This window comes from Equus przewalskii, chromosome 21, assembly GCF_037783145.1.
Source record: "Equus przewalskii isolate Varuska chromosome 21, EquPr2, whole genome shotgun sequence".
In the NCBI taxonomy this organism is placed as follows: domain Eukaryota; kingdom Metazoa; phylum Chordata; class Mammalia; order Perissodactyla; family Equidae; genus Equus; species Equus przewalskii.
The window spans coordinates 5712661-5739593 of record NC_091851.1 but is presented as its reverse complement, the minus strand read 5'-3'; the positions used below and the strand labels follow the sequence as shown (position 1 = coordinate 5739593).

Sequence of the window (26933 nt, the reverse complement as noted above, 5' to 3'; positions counted from 1 at the left end):
TTTTTGGTAATAGGTGCTAATTAACCCAGACGGCTGATTTTAATCATTACTGTCATCTGTTGAAATCAGCTAGCTGACGGAGTGGTTCAATCTCATCTTTTCCAATAGGCAGATCCTCAAAAACTGTGCTCTTTCCCCTTCCTACCTCTCTTAGCTGAAAAAAAAAGAAGCCTAAAATTAGAATGGGGGGCACATTTTCTAGCACCCCTTGCAGCTTCCCTTGAGTTGTCTTAGTACATTCTTTTGTACTAGGCTTTGTCTCTCTGGACATCTAAACTGAGCGGAGAACGAGTCTACATTTCTTATTCAGCAATTTTTCTTGCAGAGCGCCCATGATAAACTTCTTTGGATCCTCCAACAGCGCCTCCTATAGCGGGGAGGGGTCAGTGTGTGTTTAGAGTTAATATGTTGATAGCTCTGTGTTACCCTCTGAAGAGATACACAGAAGAGGTGGTACTTGATTTCACAATCTCGTGGTAGGAGCTGCATGTGCATTTAGATTTATAGAATTATGCAATAGGTACTTTGCCTCTTGGAGTGAAGCAAAGTCATGTGGAAACATCTGGAGCAATTCCTAGATGCTTGGTCTTCCCACGGGCTTAGGCAGTAGTGCTGGTCCTAATCCGCCCCCAGGCAGCAGACAGAATGGTCTTGGTTATAGAAGGCATCCCAGCATTGGCCCCCATGGTCCGTGGGCTCACTTGCCCTTTCCTATAGGAGTAACTGAGGGAGGGGGACAGAGCTGAAGCTTCACATACCCTGGGGGTCCGTACTGATGTCACAGGGCCCTGGTTGTGTCCTGGAAATTTCAGTCAGTGATCCAGCATATTGAGTGTAAGTGACCTGCCACTGCTGGTTTTAGGAGTCATTTTTAAGGTGTTTTCACTACAGGAGAGGCATGAAATTGTTTCAGGCTCCAGGGTCTGATGAAGGCGTGTGTGGCACATACTCATGAATCCCTGCCAGGCGTCACCCTGGCACAGCTGCACTGCTACCCTTGGGGCCTAAGCTCTTCTGAGCAGTCGTGTCGGCATCCTCTGGACTTCTCAGACCTGTAAGCCATGTAGTCTGGCATCCACTTCTCTAATTATTTCATGGCTATTAATTTTGAGTCATCGGTGTCTTTCCTGTAGGAACCACGTCTGTACATTCTCTGTGGCCTTCCAAGGTCTTGGCACGGGTTTGACCAGCAAGGAGCTGTGGGCAGTTGCACCTCCCTGCCCTTGGTCCTCTCTGCATTCCCCATCAGGCTTTCCTACTCATGCCACATCACCCTTGTTGAGGACCTACTATGTGCCCAACCCAGTTTGTCAGGAAAAGGAGCCAAGAGAAGTGTATGAAATGTTCCTTTCCTCAAAGAGCTTCTGAAGTGGATGGAGAAACAAGGTATTTATGTGTGAGAGAAACGCAAGATCTGACATTCCAGAATTAAATGTGAACAAGAACAGCCCAGAAGTGGGAAGGCAAAGAAGAAAACGGACTCCAGTGCAGAGAGGGAAGGTGTCACAGAAAAGGAGGGATGCAGGCCAACCACAGCTCCAAGTGAGGTATGAATGTGGCTTAACAGGAAAGAACATGGTGAATGGTAGGCTGGGGCCTCACTGTCCTTCTCCCGTGGCCGGTCCAGTGTGCATGTTCTGTGTCTATGCCAGAGGGCCTGGTGAGAGACAGTAGGAAGTGGTTAGGACTGTGGTGAGGGCAAGGGAGCTTTCCTTGTCCAAAGGGGAGCAGGTGCTCTCCTAAGTGTCCACATGGCAGGAATTTAGGCCCATTTTGCCAGGTCTTCTGGTTTTTGAAGAGAGGCTAGAAATCTGGCTTTTTATATGAAATTGGGGAGCTTTTGTAACACTAAATGAACAAACTAAACATGTCTGTGCCAATCTACAGCCAGATTGTGACTTCTGGCCTTTGCCATCCCAGCGTGCTCCTCCTACAGGGTGACATTGCCGGGCAGCCTGCTATCCTTCATCTCCTGACTGGATACCAGCACTGGCTGCCTCTGCACAGTCACCCCAGGTGCCGCAGGGGGCTCCCAAACAGATCTTAGGGACCCCACTTCATCTTCAGCGAGTGAAGCCTGGGAGAGAACATTGGACTGAGGGGAAACTGCCTTCCCTGTACTCACTCGGCTGCTTGCTGACTCAGGCCAGGATTTCTGAGTGCATTTTGGGCAGCCAGGTTGGGGTGGGGGCATGGCTTTGGGGAAAAAGCAATGAATCCAAGGGTTATGGAGTCTTTCATTCCTCAGCAACAAACTCAGCAGCTTTCTTTCCAATTTAATAAGTCAAGACCCTTGTGGCTCGTACAACAAGCGTGATGACAAGTAATAATAACTCATAAGAAAAAGGAAGAAATTTTTCTTTTTTGGTCCCCCTGACTCATGCCTCTAGCATGGGAAATCTAGGCAGTGTGGCCACAAATGTTCTCTGGGGCTGGGAGGCACGAATCCAGAGATCATGCTACATGAGCCGGGGAGGCTGAGGGGTCCATCAAGGAGGAGGTGGAACCGTGGGATCCTTGGATGTTCCATGCTTCTCAAGGGCAGCATGGTGGTCAGGAACCTGGATTCTGGAGCCAGACTGCCTGGGTCCAAATGACCGCTGTGCTGCTTCCTGGCTCTGTGATCTTGAATGTTACTTAACCTCTCAGTGCCATATGCTTTTCGTCTTTAACTACAAATAATAATAACAATGATGATACCTCCCACCCAGAGTTGTGAGAATTAAAGCTGTTGTCTGTAAACCACTTAGAAGACTATCTGATCCATAACTGCCATAGAAGTATTTGCTGTTATTATTATTACCATACTATATACAGAAGAAAGGATCCACCTGCCTTTTCCCACATGTAGCAAATGCCTTTGATTCACTGGGTGGGGCTCCAGCAGCAACATTATTTACAGGAGATGGAAGTTCATTGACTCTCATTAACCCAACAGGCCTCTCCTCCCCAGAAATGTGTGCATCTTCTCTCACAAGAACCCCATAAAGTAGGGGATGTATGCATTATCCCTCCGTCAGGGGGATCTCAGGGGAGTTGAGTGGCTTATTCATGGTTCCCCGTCAGCTTCACCTTTGTTGCCTTTCGGTAGCTGCTGCTGTTGGGAGTCAGTTCATCTGGAGGGTGGAGAGGTGCAATTTTTTTATTTGTTTTTGGTGAGGAAGCTTGTTCTTGAGCTAACATCTGTGCCAGTCTTCCTCTATTTTGTACATGGGACGTCACCACAGCGTGGCTTGATGAGCGGTGCATAGGGCCACGCCTGAGAGCTGAACCTGCAAACCACAGCCTGCCAAAGCGGAGTGCGTGAACTTAACCACTACACCACCGGGCTGGCCCTGAGAGGTGCTTTTTTAGGGTGATTGTGGCTTGCTGCCTACCCCTTGTTCCACTGGGCCTGTGCCCTGGTAGAAAACAGAATGATGGCTGACCAGGTTTGGAGTGTTGTTGAAGAAGAAGAGTGGACTTCCGTGGGTGTCTGTCTAACCTGCTGGTTTTTCATCTTTATCCCCTCCTTGTGGCCCAAAGCATGGGTTAGGAGGAAGCATAGTGCCATTAGATGGGCCCAGAAACACTTGCGTTGGAGCTCAGTTGTAGCCACTGACTGGCATGTGACCATAGGCAGGTAATTGTCCTTCCAGAGCTTTGTTTAGTTTCCTAAAGGGAGATCACTAGATCTGTACTAATATTGGAGCCTTGAGCTGCATGTGGCCACTGAGCACTTGAAATATGGCTCATCCAATTGAGATGTGCTGTACGTGGAAAATATGTAATGGTCTTTGAAGGCTTAGTGCAAAAAAAAAAGAATGTAAACAAGTTTATTAATCATTTTTATCCACACCGTGGAATATTATTCAGCAATTAAAGGGAATGAAGTATTGATGTGTGCTGCAACATGGATGAACCTTGAAAGCATTACGCCAAGTCAGAGAAGCCAGTGCCCAGAGACTCCCTGCTGCTGGATTCCATTGATATGAAATGTCCAGAGTAGGCAAATCTATAGAGACGGAAAGCAGACTAGTGGTTGCCTAGAGCTGAGCAAGGGGGTGATGGAGAGTGACTGCTCATGGGTGCAAGGTGTCTTTTTGGGGTAAGGAAAATATTCTAACATTAGATTATGATGATGGTTGCACAATTCTGTAAACACACTAAAAACCGTTTAATTGTATTCTTTAAATGAGTGAATTTTATGATATGTAATATATATCAAAAAAGGTGATAAAATAGTTTTTGTATTTATTACGTGGCAAAATGATAATATTTTGGATGTATCGGGTTAAGTAAAATAGATTATTAAAAGCAATTTCACCTGTTGCATTTTACCTTTTTAATGTGTCTGCAAGAAAATATGAAATTGCACACATGGCTCACAGTGCATTTCTGTTGGACTGCACTGTGCTGCACAGTCTCGAAGGACCTTCCTAGTTCCAGAATTATATTCTTCCACGAAACGATCCCCAGGTTTGGACTTCTGATGACTCATCTGGCACCATGGCTAAAGCCCAACTTGAAAAAAGTTCCTTTGGGTCTTTTTTTAAATCATTTTCAAAAATAGGTTTTTAAAGAGAAATCCTGGAAGGAAGCTCAGAGTCACATAAGGTGAACCCGAGAGCTGGGACTGTCACTTTCTCCTGCCCGCAAGAGCCACCCAGAGCCATCTGTAACTGTGGACAGGCCTGTCTTTAAAAAATTTACAGTCCTAGCCTGAACAACGGTTTCCTCAATCCATCCTCCTCTTGGAAGGTTGATGGCAGGACCGCCACTGCCCAGAGGAGCAGGCAGGAAATCCCTGGTGGCAAAAGGGCTTAGCAGGAGCCTGGCCAGCCTGGTGCCTGGATTCCTCACATCCTAATGGCCCAGTTGGAGACCTTGAGGTGTCTTTTAATCCCCAAAAGGCTCAATGTCAAAACACAAACCTTGGCCGCCATCTCGCCCCCAGGGAGGGCTGAAGACATCTCGAGAAGCCTCTTTTTGCTTTAGTCCTCCGGGACTTCATCCAATGCCCGTTCTCTTTCCTGCAGTTTGCTGGGAGCTGTGGGGACATTCAGAAGTGCAAGGTGCATCGCCTTGTGCAGGACCTGACTCCTGCAAGAACTGGGAATTGTCCGGGTCTGTTAAAAAAGAAAAGCCCCTGGATCTGGCTTGTATTTCCCCTGTGAGGCAGTCTTTCTCCTTTGCTCCTTCCACCCGCCTTCTTGCCTGGGGCCACGAGCCCTGGCCAACCTCCGCATTCTCCAGCACCTGCACTTGGGTAGGCCCTGTTTGGAGTGCTGTTCCTAAACTCGGTTACCTCTCCTTTTACCAGTTTTCATTTAAACAACTGGGCCAAGTGTTCACAGTCTTGGGGAGGCCCAGCTGCAAGCTCCTGGAGGCTGGCCCCCCAGGCCCACCTGTTCCCACCAGCTGTCGTTTCACATCCTCACTGGCTGCTTCCTGCATCGTGAGCTTTCTCGTCCATTTAAAGTTTGGCAAGGGCACAGAGAACCCAGGGCTTTCCGTAAAAGCCACTTTTAACATTTCTTTAGGGAACAAGGCAAAAGCAAACTTCTTTAGTTCCTGGGGTTCTTTTGCAATAATAGTCATATTCACAGAGAATTAGTCATAGAAACAGTAATGATGAGGAAGATATAGGAGTGAACACTTTCCTATAGCTTTTCCTCTGAGCGAGCGTGAGCTTTCCAGAGATCTCCGGAGAAGAAGAAGCAGGCACGGAGCTCGCACAGGGCCATAAAGCACAAGAGACTGAAAATGTGACCATGCTCGTGTCTTCAGAGATCACAGTGGTTCGTGGGACACTAAGTTGATCACTTGGAGGCCCCTTCTCGTCCTGGCAATAACTCACCAAAGAAAAGTGCCGTTTCACCAGAACATTCCCATTGTAACATTAGCACAGAGACAGGGCCTGTTTCACAGTTAAATGCGAGTCAGGTAAATTTTCTGGTAATAGTGCTATCCGGGGGTGGGACTGAAGATAGAGCTGCTTGAAGATAATTTGCCTTTGAGCTGAGTTATGTCATGACTGTCCCAGGAGAGGACGTATTGCAGACATGGCTTTGCTCCTGAGGGGCAGCCCTCCAAACCCCTGCAATGGGAACATAAGTCAGACTATGGTTCTGGAAGAGGAAAGGAAACGGGTGGGCAGCTTGAGAGGTGACAAGGCATTGGATGTGCTGCCTCGAACACGCGGGTGCCTCAGGACGAAGGCTCTGGCATTCGCGGGCCTTGGTTCTGGAATGGGCTGCTTCTGCCCGCCGGACAGCACCCGGAGATTCTCCTCTCAACGACTGTGTTTGTAATGCACTTGCCCATGGTTTCAGTGCCACTTCACCCTGCTGCTGGCAGTGCAGGGCCCAAGGCCTTTCAGACATAGAGGATATGGTCTTGGGAGCAGAGCAGTGCTGCGCGGCAGCGCCCCGTCATGCTTGGGAACCAGCGGAGGTGTGATCACACAGCAGCCATGGGGACCACCCTGTCTGGAGGGGTTTCTTGTACACTTGGATTCAGCCACATAGCAATAATCTTTTTTAGATCACTCTCAGATACTATAAGGGGGATGTTATTAATATTCACATACTGCTGGGACCTTCTGCAACACTTCTCCCCCAACACATTATATGAAAACATTCAACCTTGCAGAAATGTGGAAAGAACGGTGCAGTGAACACTCAGATACCCACCAGCTCGATTCCACCACTAACATCTTGCTATTTGCAACATCCTTTTTTGCCATGGTAAAATCTCTTCATCATTCTCCCATCCTATGTTCCTTTTTTAAAAAAACAGCCTTATCCCTCTTGTGTCTCTGATGGAAACATGGAGGGGAAGATTATACAAAAACAGCAGCTTAAAGAAACTGAGACGGGAATCCAGGTGTCCTGAGTTTAAGGCAAGTAAAGACGAAGGAAAGCTTCCTGAAGTGGGAGCTAGAAAATGGGGGTGCCAGGCCAGGTACTGCTACTAAAAAGCCTGTACCCCTGGGGGGTCACTTTTATTCTGCCAGGACAGTCCTAAGCCTGACCTTGGACTGAGTGCTGCGTGCAGTCCAAGCTTGAGACCTTTGGCAAGTCACTGGCCTCGATGCTGAGCTATCGGTTTCTCATTTGGGAAGAAGGCGGGGAACACCCACCTCCCAAGGCTGTTGCAAGATTCAGTGAGGTACTGAGATGCAATGGAAGTTCCCCAGACGACACCTGGCATGAGGTGGGCATATGTAGGGTGGCAAATACTGTAGATACAAGTACACATACACCTTTGTAGAATGCCCAGCACATAATGCTTTCAGAGGTTTTGTGTATTATGTTGCTGAAGATACATCTGTATCGTGTTTAGAAACAATAGTGGTAACAAGAGCAGTAGTTATTGTAAAGTTAAGTAAACCTGAACCTAAGACAGAGAGCCAGAGAGAAAAAAATTTCTCAGTTCACAGCCTGAGCATTGTCTGCATGCATCTGTGGAAAGAGCTGTCACCTTTGCCTCTGTAGATGCTGTAGATCCTGGTTTATTACTTGCCGTAAAAGACCGGAGCCACAAGAGCACTGTCCTCTGTGGCCCTTTGGAGAAGGCCTGAGGGGCATCATCGCTGTACAGGACAGGGTTATTGGAGCTCTGCCCTCCTGTTAGGTGACTGCCTCTGGCCTGGATGGACACGCTCCTCTTACTCAGTGACTTCCTGTTTATCATCTGGCAGTAATGACAGCTCACGCCTGTCATCTGAGAGGATGGGATCAGCTTGAGTCACAGCTGCAATGTATTTCTAATTGGAAACCAAATTGGGGTGGCCCTGGAAGCAGGAGATGGCAAGGAAAGCCTTTCTCCAGCACTTCAGAGACCTCCAACCGCTCATGATTCTCATCACGTCCTTGAGGCTCCTCGTAAATCACGACACTGTTCACATCACCTTTCGTGGCTTCACTGAACTTTTCCGAGGCAAGGAATCCTCTCGGAGAGATGGGAATTTATTTCAGGGACTCCTCATCCTTTCACATCCTGCTTGTCTACTTACTGCTGTTTTGAGCTGAGGGACGTTAGAGCTGGCTGTTAAGCTGCCATGATGGGGGACAAGGGAATGAATGAGAACAGGCCAGGTGCCATCTCTCACGCTAGAGTGAGGGCAATTTGACCTGATGGATAGTGGATCCCTGAGACCGGGGACAGGAACTTTGTGACGATCTTTCACTGCATTTATAAAAAGTTTTGTGTCCAGGGAGGCTAATTATGGAACAGTTCACATGTGTGTAGGGCCAGCTTCCAGGAAGAGGTTCATACAGCAGTAAGGTCTCATAGGTTAGAAAATTGGAGAGCAATAATGTGAGCCAACGTCTGATGTTTCTCGTGGCAATACTTGTATCTTCTTAACAAAAGGTTTAATCGGATACATCAGTCATGACACTTCATGCTGTCAAAAATAGAAAACGATTCAAAATGCCTAAAGCATTAGGTGATTTATTGGAGGGTGTTTCTGCAGGTAGGCTGGTGTGATGAGCGGACCAGCAGTGTCATCAGGGACCCAGTTTCCTTCTCTCCTTTTCCTCCCATCCTTATGTGAGCTTCATCTCAAGACCAGCTTCCCACATAGTGGCAAAATGACTGCAGCAGTTCCAGGCATCGCCTCCTAACACAGGAGAGAGAAATACGACATCAGCAGCTCTCACTGGAGAGTGAGAGGCTTTCCTTCCCAGAAGCTTCCAGCAAACCTCCCCTCTCATCTCACTGACCTGAGTGGGGCCACTTGCCACTCCTGAACCAGTCCTTTTGGCCATGTTAAAGTAATGAGGGCCTGTCCCTGGAGCTGAGATCAGATCAAGCTGCCCCTTCTCCATAACTTCCTGCTGCTACACAGTGGGGAAGAGTGGAAGGATCTTGAGAAAAGGACCACAATGTCCATGATATCTACCATGAGGGACATTTACTAACCCCATCTACTGTGTCTCTGACCCATCTTCCCTGGAGCGACTCATACATGATTCCAAAAGAGATGGACACACCTTTGTTCCCCAAATCCCCTGCTTCATCGCCCCTTCTCAGCTTCTGTGCATGTGTGGGTGCATGTCCTTGTGTCTGTCCTTTTTTTCACTTCCTCTCCCTTGTTTCCTACTTGCTTTACTTTTAAAAACAGTGGAAGAGGACTTTCACTTTTTTTTTTTTTGACTCCCTGTCAAAGGACTTACTGACCTTGGCTGGTGGTGGCTGTGACGGACAGTTTGGAACTCAGTGGCCTAATGTGGCTTTGGGAGAGAGATGTTGGCGGCGGGAAGGGTGTAGAGAGGCATGCAAGGAGCAAACTGCAGAGTGGGACAGGGGGCCTTCAGCTAGAAGCATGTAGCAGATCCTAAATACTGAATATTGATGAGTATTGTTTTCAAAAAATGTTTCAAGGAGGATGTTACTGGCAGTCTGCTCTTGTCAGGACCCTAGAAGATGAACAAAGCCGGATTCCTTAGGCAAATCCCGAATCAGTAGGAACACCCTTGGAGGGCTTCACTGGGATGGGAGCCAGGGAGGTGTTGCTTTCTGCCTGAAAGGTGAGAAGCAAACCTGCCCATTGCACAGGGAGCAGGGGGTGGCCTGGAAGGTTCCGTGTGCGTCACCCTATCCCCGTCTGGCCATTCGTGTACTCTCCCTGTCTTCCCTTTCCTGTTGGTGGATCTCTGGCTTGGGACTGAAACCCGAGAGGGCATGGATCCTATCTTTCTTTCCACTCACCCCTGTTACTCTCCTATGGCTGGCTTCAGTTTCCAGCTTGGAAAGGGGCAAGCAGTGGGCCAAAGAGTAGGAAAAAGTGAGAAGAACAAGTGGCTGTGCGCTTGAATGAAAACCGCACTGCCTGTCCTCTCCTCAGGCATGTCTTCCTCGTTGTGAAATATTGAGAGGATATTTTAGTTCTGGTGTCAAGCTCTGTGGTGAGGAAAGAGAGGAGGAAAGGAAAACGTTATTGGAAAATCTACATGTCCATGGCTCTGGACCAATCACATCTTCCCTCTTGCTTCAAGAGACATTGTTTCCAAGATGGGGCCAAGGTTACCTTTGGTATCTGACATCATTTGGTGTCCCTCAAGACACCCCTCAGTCCTCCTCAGGTTCTAGCCGCAGCTGCAGTGGGCAGTTCAGTGTTAGTTCAGACTCCCCTTGCAATGATAGTGCCACCTCGAACGTAGGCCGTGTGTCTTCCTGTTTCTGGCCCAGGGTCTTCCCCAGTAGATGGGAGCTGGCTTGGGCCACTCAAAAGCGTAGCCTGGAATTTGGGGGAGTTGTGCTCCTGGGGCAATCCTCAGCTAGTGGGCGACGGGAGCCACAGCCCTCATCCTTCAGGTGGACAATTTTGGGAGACATCCTGGATGCAGCTCCAGGCTTCCACTGGGACCATGCCCTTGCTCTGAGCAGCAGCAGCCTATGTAATGCCCTCTCTTACATCCGGTTTCCCTTTCCCTGTCTTGCTTTCCACTCTCCCTCCCTTCTTCTTCCTGGCATCCCCTTCGGAATAAACTACTTGCACAAAAGCCTTTGTCTCAGACTTGGCTTTTGGGAAACCCAGACCCGGACACTTCCCAACACTGCAAACACTGCGCTGCAATCTGAAGCATTACTGCAATTTCACAATGACATTTGAGGCTTTTGTTTGTTTGACTGGGCCAGCCTCTGGCCGTCATCTGGCCCAGGCTGGCGGGATGTTTGGGGGGCTGTACAAAGACTCTCTCTCTCCACCACGAGGGACCAGCCTTCATCCCTTGCAGCCTGTACTTGAACCCCTTATGTCCCGTAGTCATCTTCATCCCCACGCAGTGGTGCTGGTGCTCTTACAGCTTTATTACTTTGGTTGGTAGAAGGCATCATGGCGGGATGAGGGACCTTTGTGCAGAGAGAAGAAAGAACTCTGCTCAGCAGAGCACCTGATGGACACAGTGAGGATGAAGGCAGGGAGGTTTGGGGGAGAGCCTCACTGGGTTTCTGTCTTGGATTTTACCAGACTTTATGTGGGATGGGATAAAAGGTGGAAATGTGTATCAGCTAGGGGTATCTTGGTTTCTGTTAGAGAAAGGCCATTCCCATCTGGCTCAGGTTAAGAAAGGGATACATTGCAACGTGTAATGAAAAGTTCATGATTAGTGTGGCTTCGGGTATTCAGGAGTTGAAAAGTGATGTCCTCAGGACCTGGGCTCTCTCTGCCTCTTAGTTTGGCTCTACTTGCTTTTGTGTGCTGGCTTCCTTCTTGGACTCTAAGCATCCACGCTCTCCTAGTTTCAACTGCACTGGGAGAGAGTGGGTGAGTCTCTTTCCTGGGAGCTCTGCTTTGATTGGCTTGGCTCAATTATGGTCACATCTCAGAACCAATCATCATGGCCTGCAGGATGCGGGGCTTTGATTGGCCAGGCCTTTACTGAGTGAGTGGAGCTTCACCCAGACCAGGTAAACTGGACGTGGGAGAGGGCTCACTCCCCACATGAAAATCTGAGGTTGATTCGAATTAAGGGAGAAAGGATGCTGGGAAGGAGGAGTCCAGGCACGAAACTCCAGTGTAGTTTAAAAAAAAATTACTTGCCAATGGAGATTTATTGAATCCCTCTGCTATGCAAGTACTGGGTGCCAATGAAAAAAGGTTGCTGTCATCAGGTAACTTACAGTCTAATGGAGGAAATAAGAAATGTGTGTGGCTGGAATGGAACTTGTCATCTGAAGCTGTGATCTCCAAACTGTTCTTATGAACGTATATTTATTTACAAATTGTGTATAATTAATACTGTAATACACATTATGTATATGCTTATATTCTATTTAAGCCTTGTATCTAATTTTGTATTTGTAGTTTCTTCATTTTAAAAGGATCTCGACATTACATAAGCTTCAGGCCCCACAAAACCTGCATCCACCCCTGATTTTTATATACCAAGAAACATAAACTTAGAGGAAGAAAATAAACATGAAATAAACCATTTAAAAGTATTTTATTTGTTAATAGAACAAAACAGTACAATTTTACTAAGGTATTATAGCTATTAACATTATTCCAGTCTATGAGTACTATTTTAGTGAGGACAACATGACTGCATATACTTAATGTATTTGAAAATATTAGTTCCATACTTTGAGATACAGCTATTTGAGATCTCTTTATTTTAATTTAAGGTTCAGTTTAATATTGATGCTTCATGGTTGTCCTACCTGAGATAGATAATTCACGAAGATACATAGATCCAAATGGAATAAAAGCCTCATAGGCTATACCTACTAAATCAAGATGTTACTTTTCAATTTCATGCACTAATTATGCAAAGCCTTTTGTTAACATCTTCCTATTTTTCCTGGTTTTAATTGATTAGTCATTCTACTTTTCAGAAGGTGTTGTATTTACATATTTTTAATAAATCGTTCAAAACTTATCGAAACGCTTCGTGTGGAATATTTTTAATCAGGTTACATAATTCTTTGAAGTTTTAAGTTAGGAAATATAAGTGTTTTAGATTCTACTGATTTTTATCATTTTGGGGAGGCAACACAATTTTTTGATATTTGTTTTCAAAATGCTGTCTCCATAGAATGAATTTCTCTAGGAAAGTAGCTACTTTTTCACCTGGTTGTTAAAATGTCACCTTGAAGGATGTGTGTGTGTGTTTTCTGAAGAAAATATTTGCTAGGTGCGTGCTTAGCTGGTGGCCACATGTCTTCTCAGAAGAGGTTAGCCATATTTGCAGCAATTGCCTTTTTGTAAGAGAGAAATACCTAGTTTATCTTTAACAGTTTTTAAAAATTATTTTCCAAAAGATAATCAGTGTACATCTATATGGTATAAAAAATTTCATGATCATGCCCCCATCTCATTTCAAAACAGTGTAGAGATTTTACTGTCTCAAATAATAGCTGCCAATCTGCTTCACTGAGCCTGTGTAGAGTGCACTAGATTGTGATCCTCTGAAAGAAGTGAGCTAGGAAGAGCTCCCTGTCCATCCTGCACTCTTCCTTCAGGCCCCTCACCTACCGTGGGGGACAATGCCCTTCTGTTACATTAATTATGGAATATGCTGGCCTGTGGGTACTACTGTCAGCCTGTGTTTTAAATATTAAATAAATGTATATCTTTCTTATTTTTAGATCGGCATGTGATACACATGTGAAGGTTCTAATGTTTCTTTCCACTGTTCAATAAGTCATGTGGCCCATCCCCCGGGAGTCTGAAGGATGGGGACAGATGTCCCATGGGACCCTACCAGCCTTTGATCAGATGACTCTACCTAGATTTTAAAAAAAAGACTTACAGTCCAAGCTCAAGAGACTTTAGAGCTTGGATCATGCATGCATTTCAATTTTTACATGCAGCAACTGAGATAAAGTGATTCAACTTCTCCCACAGCCCAAAGCTAGTGACCGATCTGGTGCTAGAATCCTGTCACCAAATGCCAAGACGGCGAATTCCTATGCCATAAGCCCTGCTGCCTTCTCTTACGGATCTCACATGATTTCTTGATCAACTTGAGCTGTCTTTGCTTTAAATCCTGATTGGGGATGCTTCTCTGCCACAGAGTAAGGTCACTATATCTCTTTGTCTAAGAGGGCTCGGGGCTGGGTTTTAGTATGGATGACTCTTTCCATTCTCCTCCACCAGTACTGTTGGTTGTCTCCCTTCTTCTCAAAGAAGGAAGCTAAAACAGAACAAAAACCAGACAAGCCCATCTTCTTCCTTGTCTCATCAGAATCTATGATCACCTCTATCTCAAGGCCATTGCCTTTTCCTGTGTCTCCCCTTGTCCCTGCAGTGTGCTGACAGAATTGGTGTTCTGCCTTGGTCCTTGACCTTGGAACAGGGACATCCTACTTATGAGATAAGGCAACCTTTAGTCACAAGCCACATGTGGCTATTTAAATTTAAATTTACATTAATTAAAATGAAATAAAATCAGAAATTCTATTTCCCAGTTGCACTAGCCACATTTAAAGTGAATAATAGCCAATGTGGCTGGTGCCTACCATATTGGACAGTGCCAGTCTAAGACATTCCCATCACTGCAGAAAGTTCCTTTCAATGGCACAGATCTAGATGGACCACGGTGATATTTTGGGTTTTCTGCCTTTTAAAATGTGGAAAATTATCTTAGGAGCATTTCAGGTGCTTGAAGGAGTATGTCTCCACTTAATTTCCCAGAGTTCCCCTGTCTGGAAGGTGATTTCAGTTTTGGAGCCAGGGATCTGTATTATACTCATTGAATTGTGGGTGCACCTTTGCCATCTGCCCCTGTTTTCCTCCCTATTTCTCCCTTCTGTCTACTCTTATCACCCCTGAAAGCTGTCTTTGTTGTGAGACCCATTACTCAGCCACCACCAACACAGAATTTTGAGCTGAATTGGCTTCCTGTCTTTGTGCTGTGGGATAATAGGAGCAGGTCAGGTATTGGCTGACACGATGCCCCCTACTGCCTGAGAAACATGGGTCATTTCATTTCCCATCGTCAGGTGCAGTGGGCATTCGATTTTAGTATTTGCTCCTGAGCGCTGTATAGTAATCAGTGAGACGCAGCAGGCGCTCGCTTTCGACGGGGGTTAACTGTAGGTCTGCAGAGTTATTGCATGAAGAGAAGAAAGACTCTCTCACCTTCATCCTCTTTCTCCTGCCGGATGGAACCCACAACCTGTCAGAGCTTCATCCTCTTCACTTTCATTGGGGGCTACTCTGTCCCACCCAATTGGGGGTCTCTGGGGTTGCTTGGACTGCAGAATGCACTGCCTGGGACACTTGCAGTGTGCTTTCTGAAACACAGCCCAGTTGGGGCTCACATTTGTATGTGGAGACTCAGACCCTGTTATTCATGCATGCTTTCATTTAAAAGTGTGTAATGGAGTCTCGTTTCTCAGAGTGCTACTTGCATCAGCAGCACAGGCGTCCACTGGGAACTTGTTAGAAGTGCAGAATCTTAGAGCCTGCTCCAGGCCTACTTAATCAGAATCTGCATTTTAACAAGGTCCCCAGGTGATGTGATAGCCATGCACGGTAGAGTTTGAGAAGAAATCCCATGTTGGATGTTGTATGTGTGTGTGAGATATTGATGGAGAGAAGAGTCTAGAAGAGAGGAGAGAGAGGAGAAGGGTCCTCTTGCCCTCTTCCAGATGGGGCCAGTCGGGAGACACCTCCATGGGGAGACCTGAACTTGGAACTGCCCAGGACGTCAAGGGGCAGAGAGGTGGCAGGAGAGCCTTCCAGGTGCAGCAGAGGGCGGGGGCGGGAGCCCGAGAAGCAGCACCGAGTCCTGGGGCTGACATGGGCCCTGACATGTTTCCAGATCATCAGGAGGAAGACAGGCTCTGAGGAGGGCAGCTGCCGGGGTCGTGAGGAAAATGGGTCTGCTCTGAGAAGAGAAAGCTCTGACCCCAGGCTGCTGCCACCTGATCTTCTCAGGCCTTTCAAAGGAGTTTGAAAAGGGAGCCGGGGCGAGGCAGAGGTGGGAGGAATGTGTCAGGGCGGCCAGACAGCACTGCAGTTACCGGGCCCCATCTCTCGCAGGGGCTGAGGTGTGCTCAGCGGGGGGCCTTTCTGGCCCCTGGGAATGTTGAGGGTCCCTGCATTTTGAGCTTCAGAGATGGAGAGATCGAGCTGAGCACTGTCCTGGGAACTTTGAAGGCACACGACAATGTCTGTGAACGAGTTAGGAATGAAATAGTTGTGTGGTGTAGTGGAGCTTCTGGAACTTCAGAGTCCCCTGTGGAAATGCAGAGTCTCAGGCATGGATCTGAGGTAGGCCCTGGATTCTGCACTTCTGACAAGCTCACAGGTGATGCTGATGTGGCTGGTCCAGGGACCATGCTTTGAGTAGCAAGACTGTAAAGCAAACGGTTTTGTCCAGGAACCCAGAAAACCTGGATTCTGGTTCAGGTTTGCCACCAAAATTCCCAGGCCTATCATGTAAACATGACCCCCCAGTCAAGGGGCACGACACCTGAGGGTGGTGTGGAATCGCCTGGGGATCTTTCCTGGAGATTCAGCTCTTCCCTCTTCCCTGGGGGATCCTGTGAGGACTGCCCAGTCCCAGCCAGGTGGTGGCTCGAGTGAAACACTCTGACGCTGTGACTATCGCGCATCCACCGAGTTTCAGGCCAGAGGGACACAACGCAGAGGAAACACAAGCAAGAGCAATCCAATAACGACAGTCAGGTTATGATTCCATCTGTGATGTGTGCTCTGAAGGAGAAGTAGCTCCTTCTCTGGGAGTCTGTGATGAGGGGGGTCCTGGAGAGTCAGGGAAGGCTGCCTGGAGGAGGGGCTTCCCACCGGAAGCAGCACGGGGCTATGTGGGCTCCCTCACCTTTGCCGCAGTCTCATGTCCAGACCTGCCTTGTTGTGCTCAACAGCCACGGCAGAATCTGCACTTGGGGCCAGTTCAGACTCTTGGCTCATGCCTTTGGGCTGGGTTCTTTGGGCAGTCCCTTGTTCCCAAGGCCACTCTTGCAGGGGTTCAGCCAGCCTGTCCCATCCCACGCCCAGCCTCTGCGTGCTGCGCAGCAGTGGGCATCAGGAGGGAAGGGAAGCCGGGGATTTGGGCCGGGAGTAGAGGTCGCCGGGGCTCCTTTTTCTCCTCCTGTGGGTGAGACTGCACGGGGGCTCATAATGGGCCCCGTCTCCCTGGATGCAGAACACACCTGAATGCCACACGTCCTACAGCAGAACCTGGAGCCCCAGCAGCCCGCTCTGTGCTCCCACCCTTCCTTTCTCCATCCAAGGCCCCTGCTTGTCCCCGCCCTTAGCCCAGCAGCGGTGGGCAGGGCCCCTTCCTTCCTCCATCCTGCAGTCTCCCTTTGCATGTCACGCGAGACAGCTGCCCCTCAGGGCCTGGGAGCAGCAGCTCAGACTCCAGTGTGCTCTGTGTGGATTCCAGCTCCATTGGCCTGAGAGCCTGCATTTTTTTTTTTTAAAGATTGGTACCTGAGCTAACAGCTGTTGCCAGTCTTTTTTTTCCTTCTTCTCCCCAGAACCCCCCAGTACATAGTTGTATATTGTAGTTGTGGTCATCTGGTTCTGCTATGAAGGACACCACCTCAGCATGGCCTGACGAGTGGTACTGTGTCTGCACCCGGGATCCAAACCGGCGAAACCCTGGGCTGCCAAAGTGAGCGCACAAACCCAACCACTGGTCTATGGGCTGGCCCCCTTTGTTTTTTTGAGTCTGCATTTCTAAGCAGCCCGAGGACGCCCATGCTGCTGCTGACTGACCACTCTGTGTAGGAGGCCTCCAGAGGACAGGGCATGAGTGGAAGTGTCTGCTTCACTGGGCCGTGGCTTGGGGTTACTGTATTCCTCTTCCCCTCTGAGTGGAACGGAGGCCCATCCAATGAACTGAGAAATCTCTACTTTCAAAGAAGTTTTCTTCTTGAAGTAGAGGTGTTGTGCCTTGATACGGGGCTAGGTTTAAGTTCAGCATGCAGGCCGCTGCCTGGGATTGCCATGGCTTAGTTGGAGTGCATGAGAAGGAGCACTTGACCCAGCCACTGGGTGCTGAGTCCCCTGCCCACTGGACAGGGCGTGTAAATGGCTAGAGAGAGACATCCTGTGGGATCCGTGGCTTCCCTGCAGCTCTGAGTTCCCTGGAGCTGTCCTTCTCTGTCTTTCTGGAAGCTTTGAGGCAGTGCACAGTCTCTTCAGCCTCCGGCCTCTTCCTCTCCTGGTGGGTTTGGAGAGCTTGCAACCTCCCCATAGTTTGTGCTCCTTTCCTAGGACCAAGAACAGTGCAGGGACACGCTCTTCTTTCAGCTGGAAAATCTGTGTGAAAATCCACATGCAGAAAGCCAGCGCTTCCAGTGCTCCCCCTCTTGACCCACAGAGGGTGAGAACCACCAGGCTCACCCTCATGAGACCCCTGGGGTGGGGTCAGGAAGGGGGCCATTTGGAGAGTGGTGCCGGGGGTACAGCTTCGCCCCTGCTCACTGAGTCTGCAGAAGGCGGTCTGCTGGCTGTGGGCTTATGCAAACCCGACCTCCAACCCCAGGGTGAAGACCCGGGGCGCACAGAGTGGAGACAGCTGTGTAAACTACAGGGTAGGGTATTTATAGCCTCGGTGAGGAGCTGAGCCAGCCTGGAGAGCCGGAGGCAGTTGCTGCGGCCATTGGCTCTGTCTCTTGTTCTGTTCACTGGGTTTTGGGACATTCCTCCTTCATTGTTGACTCAGACATTCCAAGACTCAGTTTCCTCATCTGCAAATGGGGGACTTTTGCCCTGATTCTTGGGGTGTTTCAGAATGGTGACTCTCTCCATCTCAGTTTTCAAGAAGAAATGCAGTATTCCAGTTCTCTGGGAGGGGAGAGTTAACACGACCTCTTAAAGTAAGCCTGCTGACCCATGAGGCCACTTCCCCTGGGCTCCCGGAGCTCTGGGACAAGGTGGGACTTGCATACCTGGGCTTTGGAGTCAGATTTGGGCTTGAGTCCAGGCTCGGCCACTTAACCCCCTCAGCAACAGCAGCAAGATGGTCAAAAGTCCCTGTGAGGGCATGGAGTGAGAGGGTGCAGGAAGGCTGCTTGGCACATAGGCAAGGGGCATGTGAGATACTTACGATGATGCTCTGGCAAACCCACCCACTGCTGCCTGTCCACATGTCTGAAGGAGGTAATGCCCTCCTCAGAGAGCAGACAGCCCCATCTCTCCGCTGGGGGCCTAGGACCAGGACTTAGGAAGGGTACAAGCCCTGTGGGACAGGGGTGCACACAGGAGAAAGTGTGTTAGTCTCAGGGTGAAGGCTGGGACTTGGGACACCCAAGAATATCCATTATTGGTGTCAGAAATCCTTGGGCTCAAGTGCCCGTCACAGGGAGGAAGAAGGGGATGAGGGGAAAGAAAGAGGGAGGGGGAGAGAGCACTAAGCAGAGCAGGAGAGGGGAGCATACAGCACTGTAATGGAAACTTGGCACCCAGCCTCCACTTTCTTTCCTTCCTTAGTGCATGTGGCTTGAGTCTCGCTTGAGAACTTCTTCCCCTTCCAGCAGGCACCCTGTGCTATCTCCATGGCCCACTCCTGTCCCCCCCTTCTCAGAGTGTGCAGTCACACACGCTGCCTCAGCTGATGACATGTGACATGTGAGCCTGCTGCCTCTCTCTTCATGCTCCTCCACCCCCTCCGCTGACTAATTAGGCCAACATGCAACTTCCAGGGCCCAGCAGATGGGAAGCCAAGAATGCAGTGGACAGGGGCCAAGTGTTTTTGTTGACATTGCTCAAGTGTAGCTTTGCGGAGCAGCCTCTGCTGTAGCAGAGAAGTCCAAGGAACCTGGGAGGTGAGTGAGGGGAAAGCAGTGAAAACACCAAGTATGGGCACCTCTCCAAGTCCCCTTTGCCACTTTCTGCCCCTCCTCCCTCAATCCAAGAATGTAACCCTTCATGTCATGACCAATGTCTCTGAGAAACCCATACTGAGCTGAGTGTGCATCCAATTGGATTTTAGAACCATTATCTTTTTTGTTTGTGATGCCTTCATGGGGTGATGCTCGTGCCCCATCACTGTTCCTAATAGTTTCTGGGGAAACAATCTTCTTGGAAATAGGTCCAGTGAAACTGTCTTCACCCCTCACCTATTTATAAGGTGCAGGCTGCATTGTTGATCTGCCTTACTATAGCCGAATAATGCAGCCAGATGGATTTCATCCTCTCCAGTCATCCACCAGGAATGTGGCCTTTGGGGTCACCAAACCTGGGTTCAAATCCCCATTCTCTCCCTCTTTGCTCACTGCGTGACCTTGGGAAAATCTTTCAACGTCTTTGTGCTTTGGTTTCCTTATTTGCAAATGGAGCTAATACTTCAAAATAACACTGTTGTTAAGATGAAACATGGTGAAGAATGGAATGTTGTTCGTACATCACAGACACTCAGTAAGTGGAGGGTGTGCTAACAATGGAATGGTGGCTCTGGACTGGCTCTGATTGTAGACAAACCACTTCTACTCTGACTTATTTACTCCAAAGGTAAGTTGACTCCAGAACCAACTGCCCCTTCCTACCTCACCAGGAATCATGTGAGGACAAATGAAGTGGGTATAATCTTGTCACCTTTGGTTCTCACTGGGCAGTAAGGGAATGCAATGCTTTGCTTTCATCCTTCTTATTTTCTCAGACACTGGTCTCTGCATTAGTGTAATCAGTGGTCAAATATATTTTTGTTGAGATAAAAGTTTGTAGGTTTTAGAATACAGAGGTGCTGCCTTAATAGTGTCTAATTCCTGAAGATATTGAATCAGTATGTTAAAAAAAATCCTCTAATTTTCTGCTACAATAGCTGGCTTTATTTTTGCATCTCTTAATTGGTATCAGCTTTTCTCTCAGAATTACAGAGTCATGGAAACTTGGCCTACGAAAGAACTTTGGAAGTCATTGGAAGGGATGCTCTTGCTTCTTTGCAGATCTTTGGAGTCTTCCTGAACATTAGGATTGCAGGACCAGAAAGCACTTTTCTTTGACCCAGAATACAAGAACAGCAGAATGGCCAATCTTTTGGCTCATACTACACCCTATCTTTGGATCCCATGCAGGCTGGCGGATACCATTGGTGTCCTGCCTACGTCACTTTGTTCTTACCCCTTCAGTGCACACTGGCACTGTCCAACTTGAAGCACCTACATCTCACTGTCTAAGTCCTTTTTCTGGACACCAGAGCCCACATTGGACACCTGTGTGGCAGGTTGGAAGTACCAAGGAACTAACATTGCCTGGGAATAGACTTCGACCAATGGTAGACCAGGAGTAGGTGGATAAATACCCCAGCTCCCTCACTCCTTGGGTATCTGAGATGCATGTCTACACTGGCCCAAGAGCTTTCCAGAGGGATAAAGCTCTGGTTTACTCATTTTGGTAATAGGCTTGAAATGCGCCCTCTACTGGCTGACTCTCTTTCCCTGTCCCATTTCTGTCTTCCCCCGCGGGTGCTCCCTGGCATCACCCCACCTTCTCATATAAACCACCTTTGCTTAATCCTCATCTCAGGAGCTGCTTCTGCAGAAACTCAGCCTGAGACAAATGAGATGTCTTTCTTCATACTTTTAGATCATTTATGATAATATGGTGTTATATTCACATTTTAGGGCGAGTTGTTTGATTTTAAGGCAACTGACCTTATTGTTTCTTTGTGAATTTTTGAAATTTTTTTCTCTGCTTGTCATCATTCTTAATCCTAAGAATTAACATTCAGGTTAACGTGACTACAAAAATCCCTTGTTTTAACCTTGAATTATCTTGGTATTGTCCTCACAATTTTGGCTAAACCATATTTGTGGCTACCGTGTAAGTTTTTGTAGTTCAGAGTCTAAAGTTGTTATTTATTCTAGGTATGCTCTACCTTCTGTATTTTCTACGGGGGAAATGAATTTAGGGCTGTCCTGGCTAATATGCATAAGTTGTAATTTAATCTTGATAATTTTACATTGGAGAGCACTTTCCATTTGACTGAGGAAGACCTTAATCCATGAGCTGCTGATGTTACAGATGTCCTACTGGCTTGGGTGAAAGGCCCTTGACAAGCATTGTGATTTCCAGAAACTTCCATGAGTCTCACTTTATCCATCAACAAAGTGGGAATAATTATTTTGATATGTGCTTACTGAGCATCTGCTGTGAGTTAGCAGTGATTAGGTGTTGGAGAGTCAACATTGGACAAAGCAGACAATGTCCGTGCTGCCTCTTTTTTTCCCCGAGTGGTGTCATAAGGTTCAGATTCAATAATGAGGATGAAATCATTTGGGAAACTGTGAATCACCATGGAAACAGAGGAACGGGTATGATGACCTTCAGAATGGGTATGATTGACCTTTGGCTCATCATCAACCATTTTAGAACACCATGTTGATGTGGCTGGGTGGGTGATCTGGCCTTTTAAGAAGGCCACTGGGCCTGTGAATGAGGCCCTTGTCTTTGTATTTAAATACGTTTTTTGACCACAGCAACTCTGGACACTCAAGAGGTAGCCATCGCCTCATGCCACGTCTTTCTGTAGTGCCAAGCCACTAGGAAGAGCCATCTTTGCTTGTTGTTCTCATCTCCCAGTGACCCCATGATGTCCAGCTCTGTCATTTCCTTGCCTTTGTCTTACTTGATTTGTTCATGGTGATGAAGGCTATTGGTCACTTTTTCTTTTTTGAAATTCCCTTTCTGCTACCATCTGTGACACCATTTCTCCGGCTCTTTTTCTCCCTTTCATGATCCTTTGCTGAATTCCTTTGCTCTGCTTGTTCTCTGAAGGGATGTTGAGTTCCCCATGATTGCTTCTCCCATTCTGTTCTCTTTAGTCCCTTTCCCCCCTGCTCCGGGAGACTCCATCCTTAATGTCTAATACCCTGCCCTGTTTGCTTATGACTCCCCAGATGCTCTCTGTAGCTTAGCTGTCTCCCCTGAGGTATCTCCCCCACATTTACACAGGCCACGCACCTCCCTTGTGATTCTCCACAGACACTTCAAACCCAACATGTCCTTGACACAGTCTCCCCTCCAGGGTGCTCTTCAGTCTCTGTTCTTTTTTCTGGCACTTCATCCCTACAGTCTTCTCAGCTGGAGACCTCAGCACTGTTATGTGCTCATCCCCTGATGAGCATTCAGTGGTTTACTTTTTCCTTGTTCATGCTTTTATCTTGTTTATTGAAACTTGCTATGTGGTATTCACTGGGCCTAGCTTCTGGGAATGTTGAAATGGTGTCTTAGCTGGGGCAACCCCCAGAGGCAGATCTTGAACATGTGTTCAATTGCAGATTGTTTATTTAGGAGGTGGTTCAAGGAAATACTGGTATGGAAGTAGATGCTGGTGGGCTGGAGCCAGTCATACTGATCTAGTGGAACTAATTGTCCCTATCTCATCCCAAATCCCTGTTCAGTGAGGTCATATTGGTAGCTTAAAATTGGCCATAATAGGAATATTTACACCACGGGAATTGGCCAATGGCTACAAACCAGGACGTTTCCCCCCAGAGAGTTTATTGTTAAACATTTCTCAGCATGTCATTGGGAGTGAGAAATTAAGACAGGGAAGGACAGCAGCCAATAAATTGTGTTTCATCAGGAGAGTTACGCTGTAAACAACTGGAGCATAATCCCAGTTTGATTTGGTGAGCTGAGATTTGGAAAACTCTGGAATCTATTTTAGAATACAGTAGTCCCCCTTATCTGGGAGTGATATGTTTCAAGACCCCCAGTGGATGCCTGAAACCCACATATAGTACAGAACCCTTTTATACTTTTTTTTCCCCTGTAAATACATCCCTATGATAAAGATTACTTTATAAACTAGGCACAGTAAGAGATTAACAACAATAGCTTCTTTTTGGCGTATGTGAATTGCCTACATCACTACTCTTGTGCTTTGGGGCCATTATCCTTGAACACAAGCACCGCAGTACTGCGACAGTTGGTCTGATCACCGAGATGGCTGCGACTAACAGAGGGGAGCGCATCCAGCCTGGATACACTGGACAAAGGAATGATTCACTTTCTGGACGGGACAGGGCGGGGCTGTGCAAGATTTCATCACGTTACTCAGAAGAGCGCACACTTTAAAACTTACGGATTGTTTGTTTTCGGAATTTTCCATTTAATATTTCTGGACCATGGTGGACTGTAGGTAACTGAAAGTGCAGCGGGTGGAACTGTGGATGAGGGGGCACTGCGGTACACCCCTCCAGGTCATCCCACTGGAGCAGGGAGGTATTGGTATACCACTTCTGCTAGGCACTGGCTGAGGGCTGCCTCATTGGGCCCAGTGGGACCCAGTAGCCAGAGGAAGCCCCCAGGCAGTTAGCGGCAGGTTGGGTGAACTGCAGTGGTAAGGCCTAAGGGGGCCTAGGTGGGGCTGAGCAAATGGTGGCTGATTAGGACACTAGGCACCCAGTTTGGTATGGCCAAAACTCAGCTGTTAGTGATGTGTGGTTATGATCTTTTTCTCCCCAGACCTCGACTTCATGGACCTCATAGGGGAGGACAGACAGTGGACAGTGGGGAGGAAGTTAATGCAGGTGAACGACACTCTGACTTCAGAAGATGCAGGACTCCGGAGCAGCAAGAACTGCACTGAGCCAGGTAACAGCGACCGCTGTGCTGTGGGCAGTGGCTGCCGTTTTCTCTGATTGTAGCTAAGGAAGAGCTGGATGCTGTGGTTTTCCCTTGAGTTCTAAACCAGAGAGACATTAAGGACACTTAGGGCAGGTGTCTAAGAAACAGAGGCGAGAGCCCTGGGGACTACTCAGGTGTGTTTCTACCTCTGTATTCTTTTTCTAGGGCAGTCGGGAAAAAGGTAAGTCAAAGTCAGCGGCACTCCTGATTCCGTACTGATACAAACTGGGATGCTGTGCCATCAAGTGGGAAACGGAGTCAGGAGCAGGATGGGTGAGGAGGTTCTGGGGCCGTTTTCCCTTTGAGCCCTGGAAGTCTCTCTGCCTGGTTTTTAATCAGGAGCCTTGTTTTGGTTACAGTAAAGGCACAGGGCTTGAACCAGCTTCTCACCTGTGATGTTGCTCTTTTCTTGGAAGGAGTGAATGTTCATTTGTCAGCTGTTATATTTGATGCCTATTGTGGCTTTTCTCAGGGAGATACGGAACGTTTTATCTCTAATGTTACTGAATTTAAAGAGAAAACAAACATAAAGGGAATCGAGGGCACTAGGAATCATCGAGACTCAGTTCACTAAGTCTCAGGAAACGACAGGTATGCTGGATGGATGAGGGCCCTGCTGGTTTAGACCAGGGGTCGGCAAACTTGTCCTGGAAAGGACCAGACAGTAAATATTTGGGGCTTTGCAGGCTATATACCATGTCTATAGTATATTAAAAAAACTTTTTATAACCCTTTAAACATTTAAAAACCATTCTTAGCTCACAGACTGTATACAGATGGCTGTGGGATGGATTAGGCCTGTGGCCACACTTCACCAGCCCTGGCTTGGACTTCTCAGCTCTCTGGGACCTCCTTCCTACCTGGTGGGGACTTGGGCCTCACATGTGCCCCCTTTAAAGGCCCAGGAGCTCGACAACTTGCGGATCCCACATCCAAAGGCCTGCCTGAGTTTTAGTGTCATCCTTGAAGAACATAAACCATGATCATTACAGCCCAAAGAACATTAAAACTTTGAGTGCAGACGGTGTTTTGTGAAGCTATGTGTCTGCTTTTTTGGGGGGGGAAGTTGGATAGGTACCCTTCCCCACCATACTGAGAATCCAACAATCAGCTCCCAAGCAGAGATGGAAAGAATTAAAAATAGATTACCCTCCAGCCTCCCGCAAAGAAAAACAACCCCACAATCCTACATAATCTGTATTCCTCAAGCTGGAGAATTCAAGGGTTACTGTGCTGTTATTAAATGCTCTGAAGGAGCACTCTTGAAGCCCATGGGCAGCGAGATGAACTAGAAATGAAAATGGCGTGATGAGTGTGAGCGCCCCAGTGAGTGGACAGAGCCGCGTGTGTCTGAGAGCCGTGCGTTTATGGAGAACTGGCCTGAAAGGGAGTGGCAGGAAAGGTGCGGGTCATTGCTGTGCCAAGAACTCTGCTGCTGATCTGCTCTTACAGCCAAATAGTTTTCAACACCTTTCTGCAACTGATGGCCAGAAAATGACTAGGATGTTAGAAGACAGAAAATACAGTATTAGGGAGCCCAGCCGTCACCTTTGGTGGGAAAGAGTGGAGTCAGATCTGATACCATGACCATCTCTGGGATTCTGGGTTCGGCCACACGCAGGACCCATAGTGATGGAGGGCTTCTGCTCCCTGTTGTTGGGGTTGTGTTTTGGGGGAGGTGGTGCCATCTCTCTGTGAGTGGCATTGCTCACTCAAGGTGCCAGGAAATGGAGTAACAGGTGTAGAAGAATCAAGCACATTAAAAGTCATTGCAAGAGAGGAATTGACTCACCTCTGTGGTAGAAGAGATGTCCAGGTAAAAAGAGCAGAAGCCCAGTGCCCAGTGATGTTGGCAGGGAGGGCACAGGGAGAGGGAGGAGAGAAAGGGCTTCAGGAGGACCACGGAGGAGCCAATGAGAGCTCGTCCTGCTGCAGAGAGCTGGTCTGAGAAGAATAAGGACCCGGGAGGGGCATTCTTGATTTCCTCATGTGTGAACTCTGGGAACTGGGCTTGACTTCTGGGGCCCTTGGCTCTGAACCACATTCTATAAGGAAGATGATCATGCCTGAAACAGGAAGGGTCCTGTTCAAATCCCAGCACAGCAAGGATCTCCCTGGAGCTTCTGTCCTTCCTAAGCCTACTTTGACCACGCAACGCTGCAGACCATTCTGTTCTCTGAATGTTTTTGGCACAAAACATTTCCAACTATGCTGTCCAATATGGGCATTCAGTGGCAACTTAAATTCAAATTAATTCAAATTAAATACAATTAAAAATTCAGATTCCCAGTTGCACTAGCCACATGTCAAATACCTGATCGCTGCATGTGGCTAGTGGCTACCACATCGGGTGGCACAGATCCTAGAACAGTTCCTCATCTCCAGAAGCTCTATTGGACAGGCAGGTGTAGGTCGAACTTCCATTTGTCTTTGGACATATCTCCTGATTTTTTAGCTCAGTTGCAAACATCTCAAGGATGCAGAGTGGATATGTAAATCTGAGAGCACCATCTCTTACCAGGGTCTTGGGGTCACACCCACCTGGATTTGAATCCCAGCTTAGAAGCTTGGAAGCTGTGGGCTTTGTGCAAAATGGTCAGGTTCTCTAAGCCTCTGTCTGCTTCTCTGCGAAACTGAGATAATCATTCTGACCTTTCATGACTGCTGTGAGAATTGGTAATGAGGTAATAAAATCGGAACAGCTTAGTGCCCTGTGTGGGGTAGCTTACTCGTGAATTTCCCGCTGTCTGCCGGGGGTGCCCACCCTTCCGTTACAGGGGGGTCGTGGAGCTGCACGCTCCAGCACCTGCTCACCGGAATGGGCAGATATGGCCTGCCTGGTCTCGTCAGCAGGCTCCTTCCTCAGGGGGCCCAGGTCCTGGCGGTC

The 26933-nt window shown here is 48.0% G+C and overlaps 1 protein-coding gene across 3 annotated transcripts in view; it reads left to right on the top strand.

Moving 5' to 3' along the window:
• The window catches only part of SLC24A3 (solute carrier family 24 member 3), a 458948-nt gene that overhangs the window by 38697 nt on the left and 393318 nt on the right, over nucleotides 1–26933 (top strand). For 2 of the 3 annotated variants that reach the window (XM_008517772.2, XM_008517773.2), the window contains one exon: nucleotides 23885–24013. In XM_008517772.2, coding sequence (XP_008515994.2) covers nucleotides 23885–24013 — 129 coding nt within the window. Of the gene's footprint in view, nucleotides 1–1133; nucleotides 1548–23884; nucleotides 24014–26933 lie in introns of all 3 variants that reach the window. The other variant, XM_070589502.1, reaches the window with a different exon arrangement.